This window comes from Nicotiana tabacum, chromosome 22 (assembly GCF_000715075.1).
Source record: "Nicotiana tabacum cultivar K326 chromosome 22, ASM71507v2, whole genome shotgun sequence".
Classification (NCBI taxonomy): Eukaryota; Viridiplantae; Streptophyta; class Magnoliopsida; order Solanales; family Solanaceae; genus Nicotiana; species Nicotiana tabacum.
In genome coordinates, this window is record NC_134101.1 from 23495999 (window position 1) to 23514091 (window position 18093).

General features: G+C 34.9%; 3 protein-coding genes across 6 annotated transcripts; 1 reads left to right on the top strand and 2 right to left on the bottom strand.

The window, feature by feature from the left end:
- Positions 1-787: 787 nt before the first annotated feature.
- LOC107812363 (uncharacterized) lies at positions 788-5852 on the bottom strand. Its single transcript, XM_075242731.1, has 3 exons — positions 5805-5852; positions 1210-1604; positions 788-1013 (listed from the first exon to the last, which is right to left on the bottom strand). Exons 1-3 carry the CDS (start codon positions 5850-5852, stop codon positions 788-790), a joined length of 669 nt encoding a protein of 222 aa, XP_075098832.1.
- Positions 5701-12439, top strand: LOC107812366 (uncharacterized). 4 transcript variants are annotated; one of them, XM_075244495.1, is made up of 10 exons: positions 5701-6041; positions 6171-6275; positions 8411-8456; positions 8568-8619; positions 9394-9489; positions 10545-10598; positions 10690-10758; positions 11725-11803; positions 11882-12010; positions 12110-12439. In XM_075244495.1, the coding sequence occupies exons 1-9, from the start codon at positions 5907-5909 to the stop codon at positions 11957-11959; spliced, it is 714 nt and encodes a 237-aa protein (XP_075100596.1). In that variant the 5' UTR covers positions 5701-5906; the 3' UTR covers positions 11960-12010; positions 12110-12439. The 4 variants fall into 4 exon arrangements, with proteins under 4 accessions (XP_075100596.1, XP_075100597.1, XP_016492917.1 ...); XM_075244496.1 differs by having other exon boundaries at positions 5704-6041; positions 10693-10758; XM_016637431.2 differs by having other exon boundaries at positions 5706-5972.
- Positions 12440-14398: 1959 nt separating this feature from the next.
- Positions 14399-17537, bottom strand: LOC107812367 (uncharacterized). Its single transcript, XM_016637435.2, has 2 exons — positions 17079-17537; positions 14399-15093 (listed from the first exon to the last, which is right to left on the bottom strand). The coding sequence occupies exons 1-2, from the start codon at positions 17301-17303 to the stop codon at positions 14857-14859; spliced, it is 462 nt and encodes a 153-aa protein (XP_016492921.1). The 5' UTR covers positions 17304-17537; the 3' UTR covers positions 14399-14856.
- Between the last annotated feature and the right edge of the window lie 556 nt (positions 17538-18093).

The following is an 18093-nucleotide window of genomic DNA, read 5'->3' on the forward strand; positions in this document are numbered from 1 at the left end:
GCACATCCATCTCAACATCCTTATCTCTGCTACCTTCATCTTCTGTACATGGACTATCTTGACATGCAAACACTCAGCCACATACAATATAGTCGGTCTGACCACCACTATGTATAACTTACCTTTAAGTTTTGGTGGCACCTTCTTGTCACACGAAATACCAGAAGCGAGTCTCCATTTCATCAATCCCGCTCCAATACGATGTGTGACATCTTCATCAATATCCCCATCCCCCTGAATAATAGACCCAAGGTACTTAAAATTTCCTCTCCTAGGGATGACTTGCGAGTCCAGCCTCACCTCCCCTTCCCCTCCCTATGTCTCAACACTGAACTTACACTCCAAGTATTCTGTCTTGGTCCTACTCAGCTTGAAACCTTTAGACTCTAGGGTCTATCTCCACACCTCTAACCTCGCGTTCACACCGCCTTGTGTCTCGTCAATCAATACAATATCATTTGCAAATAACATGCACTACGGCACCTCCCCTTGGATGTGGCACGTCAGAACGTCCATCATCAGGGCAAACAAAAAAGGGTTGAGTGTCGACCCATGGTGCAACCCCATCATGACCGGAAAATGGTCTGAATCCCCTCCCACCATCCTCACTCGGGTCTTTGCTTCATCATACATGTCCTTAATTACCCTAATATAGGCAACATGTACACCTTTAGACTTCAAACACCTCCACAAAAATACCATCGGGACTTTATAGTATGTCTTTTTTAAGTCGATGAACACTATATGCAAGTCTCTTTTCCTCTCCTTATACTGCTCCATCAAACTCCTAACAAGGTGAATGACCTTCGTAGTCGAACGCCCTGGCATAAACCCGAATTGGTTCTCGGAAATAGACATACTCCTCCTCACCCTTAGCTCCATCACTTTCTCCCAGATTTTCATGGTTAAGCAACTTGATACCCCGATAGTTATTGCAATTCTGGATATCACCATTGCTCTTGTATAAAGGAACCATCGTGCTCCACCTCCACTCTTCGGGCATCTTCTTTATTCTAAAAATGACATAAAAAAAACTAGTGAGCTACTCCAAGCCCGCGTTGCCCGCACTCTTCAAAAACTCCATCGGGATTTCATCCGGCCCGGTCGCTTTGCCCCTGCTTATTTTATGCATAGCCCCCTCAACCTCCTCAATTCTAATCTGCCTACAATACCCAAAGTCGCAATGACTCCTGGAGAGTTCCAAATTACCTAGTACAATGTTCATGTCCCCCCTGCTCGTTCAAGAGACTATAGAAGTAGGTCTGCCATCTCCTACGGATAAGCCCCCCATCCAACAAAATTCTACCTTCTTCGTCCTTGATACACTTCACTTGGTCCAAGTCACGGGTCTTCCTTTCTCTCACCTTGGCTAACCTGAACAACCTCTTATTTGCGCCTCGGCCCTCGAGTTCTTCATACAAACGACCAAAAGCTGCCGTCTTGATCGCTGTAACTACTAATTTCGCCTCCTTCTTAGCTAACTTATATTGCTCCTTATTCACTCTTCTCTCCTCCTCGTCTACACAATCCACTAGCTTCAGATACGCTGCTTTCTTGGTCTTCACTTTTTCTTGCACCTCTCCATTCCACCATCGGTGACTATACTAATAATATAAAAATTTACTTATCACAACCCAAAATCCGTGACTATAAAAAAATTATTTACAAGTGCACCACATTACTTGGTGGTTATTGGGTTCACAAGAACATTTTTATTATTATTTATTAGAATTAAGTTCACTAATATACTAGATTTAGAGAAGTAATAGGATGGATTCACGTGAAACCACGTATATAAGTAGATTCGTTTCTGATGCTAAAGAACAATGAGAATTGAACTGAGACGTATTGTATGAAAATTTCACTAATGTCAATTAGGTAATAAGTTTTACTCGAATATTCATGGCCAACCCAATTCAAAATCTATATATATATAATTGAAGGACATAAGAGAGGTGATATGGCACTCTCTCCAACTAGAATTTCTATTTATCTTTTACCTCAATTTCTTTTACTTTAATCACCTTTTTTAATTTATGTGATATTTTAGAAAGCCCAAAAGTCACCTCTCTACATGATTGCACCTGTTCAGACTAATAAAAAGGAATCAAACAGTTGCGTGCCTTAAACTCCATTATCCCATCATAACTATTCCAATAATTCTCTCGTGAGATACCGACGTTCATAGTATTAACAGGATTTGTGATTTTGTGGCAATGAAATATGAAATTTTCCAGGAGGAGTATGTAAATTCAGAACCAGTGCCACCACAAGAAATCGTATGTAATATGCTTGGTTCTAATATAACGCCGTTTAATACCATGAGGACGGTGGCACATACTTGTATAAGGCGTCTCCGCCAAGTCACGTGTGGTCGTTTCTTGGGAGCACGTTCGCTTTCATGGACGAAATAATTGTTAGCCTGGCAAAGAACGTCCATCCATTTTCAGGCTAGAAGAATTAGATGAACGGTTAGTAACTTTTTTTTTCTTTATGTCTCTCCTATTTTTTATGTAATTTTTGTAAGTCAACCATGCTTTTATTAGACAATCATTAAATATTGTTTGTTGATAACTTTTAACACAAAACCCCCTTATGTTTTACGACATTAACAACAACTTTCTAAACAATGAATGATTATCCCATTTCCATTACATGCATGCCCATGAATTTATCTTTTCCCTCTAATTTTGGGTTTTCCCGTCATTTGTTTTATGTAAGAAAGTTCAAATATCTACATGTTTTAGTTTTTTCTCCTTTAATTTCACGTCTTTGTATATTCCAAGTTAATCAATTTTGTTGAATAAATGGAGGAGAGAGAATAAAGAAAATAGAGAAAAGAAAAAGGAAGTAAACCAAAAGAATCTCTTTAATTAGTAGATTCATTTATACATTTGTAGTATATGTGTGAAACAGACGTTTAAAATAAGATTGGGATATATAATTTGACAAAAAATTGGTAAAATTTCCTATTTCTTTATATTTGTTTGTGCAGTGAATCAGAAAAAAAAGAATCTACAAGTGTATCTTTGAAATAGGCGTCCCATATTTCATTCGACATTCATAAATAAAAAATAGAAGAATCAGTATGTGTAATTATTCTTTGTGATTATGATCAAAATGGACAAATTATCAAATAGAGTTTTTTATACTAACAATTATTCAGATTGTTTATTCAAGAAAAAGGAAAGAGAGTCTGACAATTCCTTATATTTTACATAAAACTCTTTTTCTTTTTGTGTTTGGTGTCATTTAATCAAACAAGCTGCTTTATTTTTCATAGTTGTGCTAATAGCCGGGGCAGACCCACGTTGTATCAGGTTGGTTCAATTGAACTTGCTTTGCCAATTTTTATTATTATTTATACGTATAAATTATACTCATAAACAAATATGTAAATAAAATGAATCTACTTGGACCGACGAGGAATGTTAGCTCGATGGTCAAGTGAGGTCATTTTAAGATATAGAACGTGGATTCGATTATATGCTATGTTCAGACTCTTCCCTATATTTTAAATTTCTGAAATCACGAGGAATGCACATGTTTGCACAGTACAACTGTAACCGGCTACTCACTTTGACGTGGCAAGTGGGCCGGTCCAGGCCTGGGACCACGGGCCAAACGGTCTCGTGGGCCGGTCCTATGATTTGGGTCCGTCAGGCCCGGGACCATTTAGCCCGCAAGGGTCCGGGATCGGCCCGGTCCCTTAGCGGGCCAAACGGTCCCAACGGCTATTTTTTTTAATTTTTTTTTGCTATATTTTTTTTTAAAATATAGCCGTTGGGCTGTCAAAAATAGCCGTTGGCTATTTATAAAATAGCCATTTAACCCCCCAACTTTGTTTTAATCCCAAACTTTTTATAATTACACTTTTTCCCTATTTTCAACTATAAATACCCTATCATTATTTTATTTTTTGTTACAAAATCATCAATAGCTTCTATATATATATATATATATACTATATATACATCTTATATACTATATATATTCGATATTAAATATTGAATATTAAAATTTAGGATGTTAAATAAAATTTAGGTCACAATTCTATAATAAAATTTACAAAGCATTGCCTTAGATATTTTTTTTAACATTCTTTTGTCTTTAATATCTATTTAATTTTTTTTTTTAAATATATGTTGGGCCCACTTAGTCCGTTTAGCCCGGGACCAAACGGTTCCCGTCCCGGGCCGGTCTCTACAAAAAACCCTTTTAGGCCCGGGCCCGTTTAATTTGGGACCGACCCGGGACCGTTTGGACCGGCCCACTTAGCCCGTTTAGGCCCGGGACCGGCCTACTTGTTTGACATCTGACTATTGTGACTATTGTTAAATTAGTTTAATCTACTAATATGTTAAAAATGTTAGATTATTTTTCGTTTTGAATTTTATTATTTGCCATTGTCATATAGAAGTTAGTTTTAATTGTTATCTGTTTAGATTATATTATTTATTGTTTGTAAATAACACTTAGCTTTTAAAAGTTATGTTTGTGTGAAATTTATTTAGTGTCGATTATATTACTTGAGTACTTTCATACGTTATAAAATTGTATTTTTTCACTTCTTCTTTTTTGCAATTAGCTCTTTTAAAATTTATTTACTATTTTATTAAGTTGTGTGTTTATTTATTTATTGATCAAGTAAATTCTCTGTTAATTTTAATTCTTATTTTATTTATATTTATGGTGCTTCAAAATTGTTAGAATGTTATTGTATTAACTTATCTTTTGAGTAAATCATAAAATTTTAAAACTGAAGAATTTAAAGGAAAATTTATAGTCTAATAACGGGTTAAAAATAATATATATATATATATATATATATATATATATATATATATTATAGACTACCATCATCTAATGTTTACCATATCTTAATGAACTCTTGAATATATTCAGGGTCCGCCCCTAGCTATTAGTACTACCAGTAGAGGGTTCCATTTTTATTATTAATTGTAGTTTTGAGACATTAGAAGATTCATTAATTTATTCTCTGCGATGCAATTCTATATTCTATTGGATTTTTTGTTTCCTTTCTTTTTACCTTATGAGACGTAGCTCTTTCCCTTTTCTTTTTCATTTTCTTTCCTACTTTGTTTATGTAATACTGTAGGTTTATTTATCTTCTATACTTTAACTATATAATTTAGAAAACTAATTAGAATAAAACAAGTAACCATATAAAACTGATATAAATCTAAAAGATTTAATTTTAAAAATTAAACTGAAAAGGATATAGGAGAAATTAAAGAATATTTTTTAAGAAAATAAAATAAAATATATATACACTTCTATGAACGAATATGTATGTAAAGACGTGTACAAAACCAGAGAATTAAGTGCGTGCAAAATTATACATTTGTACATTTTGGTCATTTTTAATATTCAAATATTTATAAAATGATAATTATTCAAATTTAATGAAGTACTCTAATCGCGCGAAGCGCGACCAACTGCACTAGTTAATAAGAAAAAGAATTAAATAGGTTAAGCATGATTATTGTGATTCGAAAGGAATTTTATGAACTATCAAAGATTATCGTCCGATGGTATTCATAGGAATTTTTCACATAATCATGTTAGTTCTATTCCCACAGTTTCTAATTCCGTTCTCCCTTTGTTATGAACATTTATTTTTCAAATTAAAAGTAACCGAAAAGAAAAGGAAAATTAATAAAAGACTTCTACCGGTATTCCTTTAACAAGTTCCCCGTTTTTGCTGTTTACACCAAAAGATTTGAGCGACTTTTATTAAGAGTTGGTTTGGGTAAACATCCCCATTATTTTCCCTCTTTAACCATCTTGAAACGAGAAGTCTCCATCTTCTTTTCAATCCTCTTTGGCATTTTAACAGAATAGCGGTTTATAATTTGCTCCCTTTGTTTTCTAAATTCCCATTCATGTCTTCTTCCTCTCTTACCATTACACTCTCTTCATCTTCATTACCTCTCCTTCTCCATCGCCACGTAAGCCCTTTCTGCTCTCAATTCTTCATACAAAAATTAACCAATTTTTTTTCCCTTAATTCTACCTATGTGAGTTTGGCTAAGTATGGTGGTTCCTCTACCTGAATAAAAAAATAATTTGAATTTAAGAATTTTAGATTAAGACGTACTAGTTGATATATGACAGATTGTTTTGTTTAATTTCATATAAATTTGAAGGTTAACAATTCCAGCGTGCTGTGTACTCGTCACTTGTACCTACCGCAAAAGCAGTTAACTTCGAGGCATCTGCTACGTCGCTGTTCTATTAATGCAGATAATAGTGTAACTGCCTCTTCTCTTTTCCTTTTGTTTTTTGTTAATTTATTCGCTGACTTCATCTTGTATCTTAAAATATTGCTGTGCATTGCCTTCTGTCGATTTAGGATTTAAATCCGTGGGTGCTAAGTATCACTATATTGTACTAAATTTGTACATTTTGAAAGAAATTCAATTGGTAATTCTTTTTCTTTTATACAATCATTTTCATGTAGTTGTTAGTTCAATTGTTAGCTGGTCTTTTTCAGAGCAGAGAGATACAGCTGATCTATTTTCTACTACATTGTTGTGCCCAACTAATGAGGTAATGTATTAGTGAAGGGGAAGTAGTAATCTCTCGGTAGAGATGAGTTCTAATGTGAGTAATCTCTCGGTAGAGATGAGTTCTAACGTGATTCATTTTACAGCAATGCTATTACCTGAATAGACTGGAATGGATATAGAGGATCTATATAACCAACCCTAACTGATTTGGGTTTAAGGCGTAGTTGATTGATTGATCACACATCGTACTATTGAAGTTGAGGAGTCTATTCTTGATTGATTGATTTGATTAGCGTTTCTCGAATTCCTTGGACTAGAGTGCCTACACTTGAGAGTAAATTATTTACAATTATTTGGTTTCACTAATTTGGAGAATTACTGAATGAGCACAGATGTAGAACCTAAGGATAAAACGGATATTAACTAAAGGATGAAATTTTGCACAAATCCAAGCATTGTTGGCAGCCTTGCCCTGATAATACAAATAATCAACACCTGTTAGGTGGGCGAGCATTGTCCTTGCTCTCATCAGTAGTTTTAGTGCATTACTTAGTGTTAGTCTTGTATTTTCTTTTTCTTAGATTTCTGTTATTACTTGTTGTTTCTTTCGCTTCGGTTTTCTGATTGGTCTGTTGGTGTTGTTGCTCCTTCCTTTTTATCTTTCCTGAGCTGAAGGTCTATCGGAAACAGCCTCTCTGCCTTCTTAAAGGTAGGGGTAAGGTCTGCGTACACACTACCCTCCCCAGACCCCACTTGTGGGATTACACTGGGATTCTTGTTATTGTTGTTGTTAACAACCATGAGCGTTAGACTGAGGTAATCCAACTCTTAAACTTAATCTCAAACACAATCTTAGATAGGAACCTAAATAATGGAACTCATACTTAGTCATCTCAATTAATCCAAGTTACGATTCAACAGGGAGAGATAGAGGACAATGTCACAAGAGGATTTTTAAGATAAACTTGGAAACTCCTCAATTCATCAAAAGTTGACTATTCAAAATGAAATCTGACTCTATACTGTAGTGTTTAGGTGTTAGGCCCATTGAGAACTAATACAAAGCATTGAGTGTCTAAGACTAGGCTCAAAATACAACCTTGTCCATGTTTCAGCTTTGGAGAAGAGATGCTAACGCATCTAAGGGAGTTGCATTCACTCTTCATACATTTGGTTCCGGAAGCCACTGGATCATTATGGCTCAGTCATGTGACTGCACATAATAAAGTTGGCGTAGGCGCAAATGAACTCACTAGCTTCATGTTACCTTAGGAAATACCTGATGCAATTGCATTAGAGATGGGGTGCATTTGCATTTCCAATAGCTTTGATCCCTCTTGCTTGCTTCATTTTTCGATCCCGGACAAGCTTGACTCTTCAAGCCCCCTTCCCAGCTTTATTCCATGAGTTGCATAGGTCTTTCAGTCCTTTAAGCACCAATCTACGTTGTAGCTAGAACTCCACTATTTGGTTCGATCGGTCTTGCTGGATTCATTGAAAACTGGTATGTTTCCTAAAAAAACAATTATTGAGTTGACGGAACCGAGCCAAAAAGGAAGTGGAATGGATATAGGGGATTCATGTAGCAGACTTAACTAGTTTTGGATTTTGGCGTAGTTGTTATTGGTTGTCATATTAAGGAATGCATGCACTTTAGGACTAATAATACATGGTATTGCGGATGATCATGTCATGCATTTTATGTGTCAAACTTACACAGTACCCCTGTTTGGAATATCAAATATGTCTTCGTTCGTCTTTCTTTAATGTTTCCCCAATCTTATCCTTATGAAGTCCCTAAGCTTGGTACTACTTCTATGTTTCATGATGTGGTGATTTATCTCGTAGCTAACCTCTCTACTGTTGTGCAAGTCAAGGTTTACGAGTCACCAGAATTTCAAAATAGTCCTCTAGATCAGAAAGGTATTTCCCTAAAAAGTAAAGTATGTATTTGATGACCTTGTAACAGTTAATGAATATTGTTTTCCATACCAGCCGAACCTTATAATTGGGTATGCTTTTATGTCTTGTTAGGTACTGCAGGAAACCATGAAATTAGTCAAACAGAATCACTCACATCAAACAAGTAAGTGCCACTTCTTGCACTGCTTTGACCAACAATGCGTGGAAAAGTTGAGACATGCTTGATATTGCTATCTATACAGCTTTCCATGTTCGACTCTTCTTTATTTTGACTATTGAGAGTTCAATATGTGTAAGAATATTGTGCCATTTGGTATTTTCTCCTCCGTTAGTTAGCAGAAATATTGTTTGCTATGGCTCATTAACAATTACCTCTTTCACATATTGAACAAATGTTTTATAAAGTGGAATGTCATACAAACATAGGTTCAATCGGAGGATACCATAAGTCGTGACTATATAATTCTGGTGGAACAATGTTATTGGAATTCTCCTAAATCTCCACTTTTGAAAGACATGATACCAAACATACATCTCTTCTAAAAAATGACACCACCAAAAAAAACCATAAAACCTTTGACTTATGCTATATGTTGTATCAAACTATGCCAGAAGTGCTATTTCTCCTGGTAACGTCTTTCATGATCTATTTCTGGACTGTAGTAATATCTTTTATTACCTATTGGTTCATGTGTTTTTAAATTGATGATAGGGGCCGCATTTTCAAGTTTTCTTAACATCTTTTGCCTCTTCTCTTTCTCTTTATTGACAGAAAATTCTAATATGGTCTTGGTATATGTTTAATTTTTCTCGTGGAATGAAAGGATGAATTAGGTTTCCCTTCACATCTTTCTTATGCTGAGGTGAAAGTTGCAATATCCAGTTTTATGGAACACCTAATTTTGAGATCTAATTCTTTTCCCTTGCTGCATTTCAGTATTCTGACAAGATTGAGAAGATATGGCGTTGCAGGAGTATTATCATATGGACTACTGAATACTGCATACTATCTTACTACCTTTCTTATCGTGTGGTATGTCATGTGATGTGAACAACAGGACCAGTAATTATTTGTACTTCTAATTCCGATATTTAATAGCATAGTTGACCAGCGATACTCTATTTCCATCAGCTATTCGGTCCTTAGATAACTTATAAGCCTGACTTTGGAGATTCTTACACACCTCAATTGTACCCTGTGGAGAAATCCATCTTTCAATTTCATAGGTAAACAACATTAAAATAGAATAAAAAAGATTTTGTTGTGCAAAAAACATGAACATTTTTGTTCTATCGATTTTCTAGTGAGTTCTTGTGGACATGGCTGGAGAGGAAAAGTAGTTCTGTCAATAAAGATTGCGCATGAGGAATATTTAATCTTTACTAGAGAAGTTTCAGATTTTCTTCCTCTCATGAAAAGATCTCATTGTACTTTCAAAGGAAGCGTATGTTCATTTTCCGTCAACTCATTCGTGGAAAGATAATATACAAAGAAGTTCATTTCATTTCTAAGAGAAATCTCTGATTTTTAAAAAATCTCAGTTAATTGATCCTTTGGATTCCTATGCAAATTTATGCATGAGAAACTAGATCATTGATTTGTTTATACATACATGCATTCAAAGACATACACACACACACAAACACACCAAAAAAAGTTTGGTTGGTTGCCTTTGCATGCAAGGCCTAAGGTAAACATTTGAAAATGGTGACAGACAAGACTTCAGTGATTAAATTTCAGGGTATCAATAAAAACTGTGCCTCCTCTCTTCGAGCTGCCATAGTTTACATATCAAATGTGCAATGCCTGCTGCTATCCAATGTGAAAATCGATTTCTGTCCAGAGGCATTACTTCAACGAAGTTTCAGGGGTAGGTATAAGAGTAATATTACCAAGCGGTGGCGAGGGGGAGAAAACATACAATGTTTTACTCCTATCCACAGCTAGTCTCTCATAATAATAAAATTTGTTTGAAAGACCAGAATCACATCTATCTGTCTGACTATTCAGACATGATAAAGATGCTCTGTTACACTGTATCATATGGTTTGTCCATTTCAATCTCATCAACTTTTGTTTGTTTCTAGGTTTTATGTTGCTCCATCACCTGGAAGAATGGGTTACCTTGCTGCAGTTGAACGGTAACTGTAACTTAATGAGTTCTTTTCCTTTCCAGTAGATAGATCTATGTTTGGCTTCTTTGGAGAAATTTAAGTTGTTCCGGTTCATCAGCAGGTTTCTCAAAGTAATGGCCATGGTATGGGCTGGTAGCCAAGTTACGAAGCTTGTCAGAGCAGGAGGGTGAGAATCTAACGATGTACATGTTAGCGTCAGAATAGAGTACTATGTGTCCTTGGTCCCTTGCCTTTGTTTGGAGTTAGTGTGAGAGCCTTCAAACTGCAAAAGTTTCTGTTGGAATCGTCTATTTCATTATTTCTAGTTCAGATAAAACAAATCTGTTTACTGTCTTTTAGTTTGATTAATTGAATATGTTTTCATTCTATGTATGTCTTTAGAGACAAACGATGAAACCAGCATATCATATAAGAAGTGAACATGCATATAAAAGGAAGTAATCGAGTGTAGACAAAGAAGAGGACAGTTTGCGTATGATCCTACAACTTGGATCAGCCTCTTAAGCTGACATTTTGCATCTGATAAAAGCACCAATATTACAGCATGCACAAGATAGGTTCCTGTTCATGTAGAATTCATTTAACAGACATAACAAAAATGAATTTTCTGTCATGAGAGAACTTTTCTGATTTCTACAGCTTATTTAATATGAGAAAATTTGGAATTATGAGCTGTGAGTCCACCCTTATCATCAATGTTTCTAGGAGTGAATAGTATGTGTCTGCTTCATGTACTTTCACATACTTTTTGCATTTCTGGACATGCTTAGTTTATACATCTTTCTTCCTTCCTTTTAGATTTTCCCAAGGAAACGAGAATAAAGGAGGAAATAATGGATCACGTTTCAGATAGAACTGATCTGGTTGTATTTTTCCAGAGTGATTAAACTATTTCTGTCACCCAATGCACACATTCTCACCATGTGTACGGGTCGTTATTACATAAAATGGGATTTCCTGAAATTTTATTTTAATTTTTGGGCTTTTACAGAATTTATTTCTTTGTTAGATTCTCTCCGGTATGAGGTTCAGTCTTAAAAAGTTAGCTCTGCAAAAACATTTTAGCTCTTCTGCATGGTATGTATCTTATCTGTGAGAATTTGAAATCTAGACACATGTTGATTCTCCGTAGGGCTTTAGCTCTCGCTCCTTTTGTGGACAGAGGATTATCATGGTTTACAACCAAGATGAATTTTGAATCACAAGGGAAAGTAAGTGAATTATGAATTTTTCCAGCATCGTCAATGTAACAAGCTTTTTGCAATTAACCATGTGACTTTGTAATCCAGGCTTTCATGGTTATTGCTGGGTTTTGCTTTGGTTTGGCTTTTATGATGTTTCTCATAGTTACGCTACTCTGGGCATGACCTTCTGTTGTTCACTTTTCCTGAGTTCTGCTGAAGGTAGTGCTTGTCGAGGTGAGCAAATGCTTTAATCACCATGTTTTTGCCATTGTTTCTTTTGTTATTTACTTTTGTAAAACTCATTGGCTGATTTTTCTTGTATTTCATCTTCAGTCACAAAGTTACCACTATCTAGGCGGATTTTGTACATGCCCTAGGAGGATCTAACAAAAGATGCTGCATAAGCTTCCTACTTTTATCAGGATAGGGATATTGAAAATACTTGTAGATTGTTCCCTAAAACTTATTACATCTGATATTACTTGTAATGCGCTGCGTGTATGTTTAAAATAGCCCCTTCGTCTTATTGCATCTGATATTACTTGTAATGCTTCCTCTGTATGTTCAAAATAGCCCCTTCGTCTTGTAATCTGCCAGTCATAAAATCATGCTTTGATATTGTTCAAGTAATTAGCTTTTCAGTGAGAAATTTTTCATCTGAAATACTGAATTCATGCATTGCTATTGATTTTCATAATCTGCAAACTGATGCAATACTTCTGTTTAAGTGTTCATATGTACTGGTGGGGATTATACTTAGGTTATTTTTTTTCTCTCATCTGTTTTTCCTTAAAACTTTGCAAGTGCTGTAGTGCAAGGAGAAGCAAAATTGAGTTTCCTCTTCAACACAGCCCCTATTTCCTTAACCGACGGTATATTTTCCTGAGTTCAGTTTTCACTCACAAAAGCAACTCTAACCAAGAAGCATTGAGTAATATTTACCTTAGCATCTGCAAATTATTGTAGCACAGAGTAGATATTGACCTTCTTTAAGTGTCTTAATGTGCACTCCAGAAAATAGTCTTTAACTCAACAATCTTTTAGTCCCCTCAGAGATGCTAACTCGAGATTAGACACTTCCATTTATATTTTGAAAAAAAGATTCTTGATAATGTGTTTTTAAATGTAATCGCCAGTGCCCAGTGAGCCATAGACGGTGAATTCCTTCCAGGGTCTTGTACACAATAGTACTAAACTTTCAAAACAAGAGGAGAGATGAGATCAAGCCCACAGGCGATGAACTGTTTCCGACTTCTTCATTATGCAAGTATTCACAAAGATACACGAGCATACTGACGTGTTTTTTCTTGAAAGTATGTTACTTCATGAAATAACTATTTATTTAAACTGCGAAGGACCAAATATACCCCTATACTTTTGAAAATTGTCTAAAAATACCTCTCATTATACTATTGGGCTATATATACCTTTTCCGTCATACTTTGGAACAAATATACCCTTATTTTGGATGGATTGCCATGTGTCAGCACCAGATGAAAACTACCCATTTCTTTTTTACCCGATCCGTTTTAAAAAACCCACCCCGACCCGTTTTAAAATTCAGTTTTTTTAAAGCATATATTTTGTAAAAATTGAATTTTGTTTTTGTAAAAACTGGAAAAAAAAAAAGGAATTTGCAAAATATATATTTTAAGTCTTTTCAGTTTTTTTAAAGTATTGTTTTTGTAAAAATTGGAAAAAAATTATTTTTTAAAAAAATACTTTAAAATCTGAAAAATATATATTCTGTAAAAACTGGAAAAAAAAAAAGAAATTTGCAAAATATATATTTTTAAGTCTTTTTTTTTAAAAGTATTTTTTTTGTAAAAACTGAAGAAAAAAATATTTTTTTAAAAAAACTGGAAAAAAAAGACTCTCCTAAAGTAGTGGACTACATATGTATTAGTTTTAAAAAAATAAAAATATTTTGCAAAATCTTTTTTTTTGTTTCAGTTTTTACAAAAACAATACTTTAAAAAACTGAAAAAACTGAAAAATATATATTTTGCAAATTCCTTTTTTTCAGTTTTTACAGAATATATATTTTTCAGTTTTTAAAGCATTTTAAAAAAAATATTTTTTTTTTCAGTTTTTACAAAAACAATACTTTAAAAAAACTGAAAAGACTTAAAAATATATATTTTGCAAATTCTTTTTTTTTTCTTCAGTTTTTACAAAAAGAAATTTCAGTTTTTACAAAATATATGCTTTAAAAAACTGAATTTTAAAACAGGTCAGGTGATGGTTTTTTTAAAACGGATCGGGTAAAAAAAAAGGGTCATTTTCATCTGGTGCTGACACGTGACACTCCATCCAAAATAAGGGTATATTTGTTCCAAAGTATGATGACGGGAAGGGTATATATAACCCAATAGTATAACGATGGATATTCTTAGACCATTTTCGAAAGTACATAGGTATATTTGGCCCTTTGCCGCTATTTAAAATCTGAATCACATTATTAAAAACCCAACAATGCTAACCACTTTCAGAAAACGTTGTTTGAAGCATAATTAATTTATCCGAGTCTAAAATTCATGTATTATGCATTTCGGCATTCATAAATTCAAACAGCAAAGCAAGTAAGATTGGCATACTACAGCTATTGAAAACACAAAAAGAGATTTCAATCTTTGTGATTGCAATAAGCAAACTATCAAAGAAATGTGATTGCAATAAGCAAACTATCAAAGAAACCACTACACCGTACAATCTTTTGGTTAGAAAAGGAAAATGGAAATCTGCAAAAGTGCTTGTTGGATGTGGTAATTTATGCTCAAACTAATATTTCTCAATACATACAATGATACAGTGAATAGCTAACAAGACATGATATTCTTGACAGTAAAATAGTATGTGTACTGCAAATTTTTAAGAGTACAGTCGTGCCGTTCCACGTTTCATCACTCCCTGGCACCAGCTTCCCACAAATCAGAGCCAACAGGAAAATGAATCCATCAATACCACCCCATGTAAACACACTGTTAGTCCTTGAGAATAAAACAAAAATATCAAGCTACGTAGCTGCAGTCATTTTAGTGAAACCCCCATCTCAAATTCAATAACTACCCAGAGTAAGTTCAAATCCACTCCAATCTGCCTAGATATTCCACACGATGTTTAATTGTTCCAGAAGTTGAGAGTGCCTGGCTTGTTACCTTCGCAGGCTTCGTACTGTACTTCAATTCAAACCTAGGGAATTTTCTGTGGTTCTCTTCTGTACTAGAAGGTGTATCCCGCTGGATCTCACTTAGGAACTCGTTTGCCACATCTCCATCTTCATCTATCCTAAGACGCTTGGCATACCATCTCAATCCCTAAGCATGGATAAAAATTTGAACTATTGAACATGTGCCTCACAAACTAACAAGTTATTCTAAATTTCAGACAACGAAACCACAAAACAGGATGCACTCAGCATCAGTCAAGAAATCATAGTTATATGAACAAGTTGATCATGATATAGATTATGGACTGTCAAACAAAGTTGTCATTCACTCTTCACCATCCAAGAACATGCACCTTTACTCATGATTCTAATTGAATAAAGAAACTTAAATACTCGTGTCATTTGTAACATTATGAGCTTAACTTTGGGTTTTTGAAAACGCAAGGAGAAGAAAATGCACAACCACCAAAGTTTCCAGCAAAGAAGCACAGACGGGCATTAACAAAACTGCAGCAGGACCCATGGTCTCAAGAAGTTAATTGACTACACCTCAAGTGAAGAAACCCCAAAAAAGTGAATCCTCTTTTAAACAATCTCCCATGTCTTCTGTAACCTAGAAAATCAATTTTTTTACTAGACGCCTTTTTCCTATTTCTTAAGTACGTTTTAGAGGAAGAAGAAGGTTGGCTATATAGGAATTTTGAGTATGATAGAGAGCACTAAGAAGTCCTAGAAGTTAAAAGAATATGAGAAATAACAAATTAATGAATGAACTCTTCTTTCTGGCTTTCACGTAACATCAGAGCTCATACCACAGAAGGTTAATGGAAAGACACCTGATTTTTTTTAATGTCCGAGAAATCAGTTTGGAGCCGACCTTTGGGCCAACTGCAGCCTTCATAACTCGGGATGATGGGCCGCCCCTAATGGAAAGACACCTTATCTCCAGAGTCATCAGTATTTGTTCAATAACAAGCTAGGAGTGAGATCTCCAGAGGACTTCCCCTCCTTATCTCAACAAGTCCCTGGAACTTAGAAACCTAGCCACAAACAATACCAGGTTCCGAGAAGAGTGTGTAGGCATATTACAGTATTCAGTGGTACTCTCTAACTTTGAGTCTAGTAGTTTATGGCTGTATGCACTTCCAATTGCCTACAGGACATGCATTACAAAAGCTTAAAAGAGCATAGAAGCCTTTTAGGTGACCAGATGCACTCATTTAACATGCATTTAGTTGGTAAATCCCCAAAATTGGCCTGGAAGTGCATCCTCCCCAACACCAAATAGTAATTTTCTTAAAGAGGTGGCCACTAGCCACCATAGGTTTTTAGAACAAAAGAATAGTAACATGAGCTATTAAAAGAACGGAAATGGCAAGAAGTCCAACACATCATATGTAGGGGTATTTAATGAGAGAGAATACTTATATGAGCGACGCAAAATAGCTTTGAAGGGATTTCATCTTCCCTTTTTCCAGATAACAGTGGTATCTGAGCCAGTTTGCGCGCATCTCAACTAATTCCAAGGAGTACTTACCTGCTACCTTCCACCCTACCTTCCACCAGCACAGCTACTGGGTGGATTTCACCTTCTTTCTTATCACATCCTCTCCTTTTTACTTCTTAGTAATCCTCGTATCCAGAGAAATTGATTATTAGCTCTATAACAGAATATGTAATTTGAACTTCCACTCGTTCATTTAGAATTTATAAGATAATGTTTTCAACCACCAAATTATCACGGTTGAAACGCCATTTCATCTAGGTAGTATTGTCGGAAACCGTAGAAAAGCACCAAGTTGCGATGGCTTTAAGCACAAGGCACAATTAAAGCATGGATTTCAGTTAAGAAGACGCAAATGGAGGAAATATATGCATGTGCTTATAATTGTATATAACGCCAGAAAAATACTTGTACACACCAAAAAACAGTTATTTGGATAAAATTGAAAGAAAAACACCATGAAGTGAAACATAAGAAGTAAACGTTATGGCAATCAAATTCAAACCAATTTTAAGATTCTCATTTAGATGTAACGATGCATTTTTAAGTGACAAATTTAATGACCAGTTTTTCTAACTATTTTCTAATTTCATTTCTTATCACTGTTTATTTTTTCTCCAGTTAATTACCTGAACGCCGCCATGGCCTGTATTACAGGGAATAAGGATAGGACCAGGTACATCTCTGGGAACAGCAACTTGAACAGGGACACTGAATCCTTTGCGAAGAGGTACATTATTATTATTTTGAGCTCCTCCACCTATGTCATCCTCTTCTTCTACATCTTCTCTCACTTCCTGCCCTTCGTCCTTTGAAAACCCTAGAAACCCAGCTAATCTCCTAAATATACCCATTCACTTTCTAGTTCTAAATAGATACACATGCATTTCAAGTACCAGAAACTGAAGGCAGCAGTGAATGGCTCACAAATCCACAATCGGCGGCAGATCTTAAGTCTTACGTCTTCGTCGTAACTGGTGATCGGCGAATCGCTAAGTAGAGATGACGATTGACGATGAATGATGATGACTAGTTTAGTTGTGCCACGAGCTGGAAAAAATGCCTAATTTAGCTTTTTCTTTTCCTTTTTCACTACCTCAATTGACCACAAAAGATCGGAAAGGGTCATGGTCAATATTGGAGGGAGCGTCAACAACAAAACCGAGAAACCGTATCAAATCGAGAAAAAAAACCCGACTATAGTTTGATTTAATTTGGTGTTGAGAAAAAAAACTCGATCATAATTGATTTGGTTTGGTTTTAACTAAAAAAAAAATAAATCGAAATCAAATCAACCCGGCATTATATATATACAAGTTTTAAATATATTTACAGCTTGTTTGGATGGTTGTAATGTATCGTACTGTATTGTATTGTACTGTATCGTTTGATAAATACAATGTTTGGATAGATTGTATCGTTTGCCATCGTTTCATCACACACCAGCAATATGAAGAATAAACTTGCAATATTATAAAGAAAATGTAAGGGTGAGATTGAGATAAAAAGACTAAGTAATGATGCTAATCGGTCGTTACATAAAGTGGCATATTTCGTCGTTATGTAACGACGGATTTAACGATACTATACAATAAAATTTTAGTAACAATCAAAACAAACATCGTATTTAAAGTAACAATACAA

Coding starts and splice junctions, on each gene's coding strand:
- LOC107812367 (XM_016637435.2), bottom strand. CDS start 17,303: ATGGGTATATTTAGGAGATTAGCTGGGTTTCTAGGGTTTTCAAAGGAC. Junction 15,094..17,078: donor CAGGCCATGGCGGCGTTCAG/GTAATTAACTGG, acceptor ATCCATGCTTAG/GGATTGAGATGGTATGCCAA.
- LOC107812363 (XM_075242731.1), bottom strand. CDS start 5,852: ATGCCAAAGAGGATTGAAAAGAAGATGGAGACTTCTCGTTTCAAGATG. Junction 1,605..5,804: donor AGACTTCTCGTTTCAAGATG/GTTAAAGAGGGA, acceptor TTATATTATTAG/TATAGTCACCGATGGTGGAA. Junction 1,014..1,209: donor GGACATGAACATTGTACTAG/GTAATTTGGAAC, acceptor TGTCATTTTTAG/AATAAAGAAGATGCCCGAAG.
- LOC107812366 (XM_075244495.1), top strand. CDS start 5,907: ATGTCTTCTTCCTCTCTTACCATTACACTCTCTTCATCTTCATTACCT. Junction 10,599..10,689: donor TACCTTGCTGCAGTTGAACG/GTAACTGTAACT, acceptor CCGGTTCATCAG/CAGGTTTCTCAAAGTAATGG. Junction 10,759..11,724: donor AAGCTTGTCAGAGCAGGAGG/GTGAGAATCTAA, acceptor GATTCTCCGTAG/GGCTTTAGCTCTCGCTCCTT.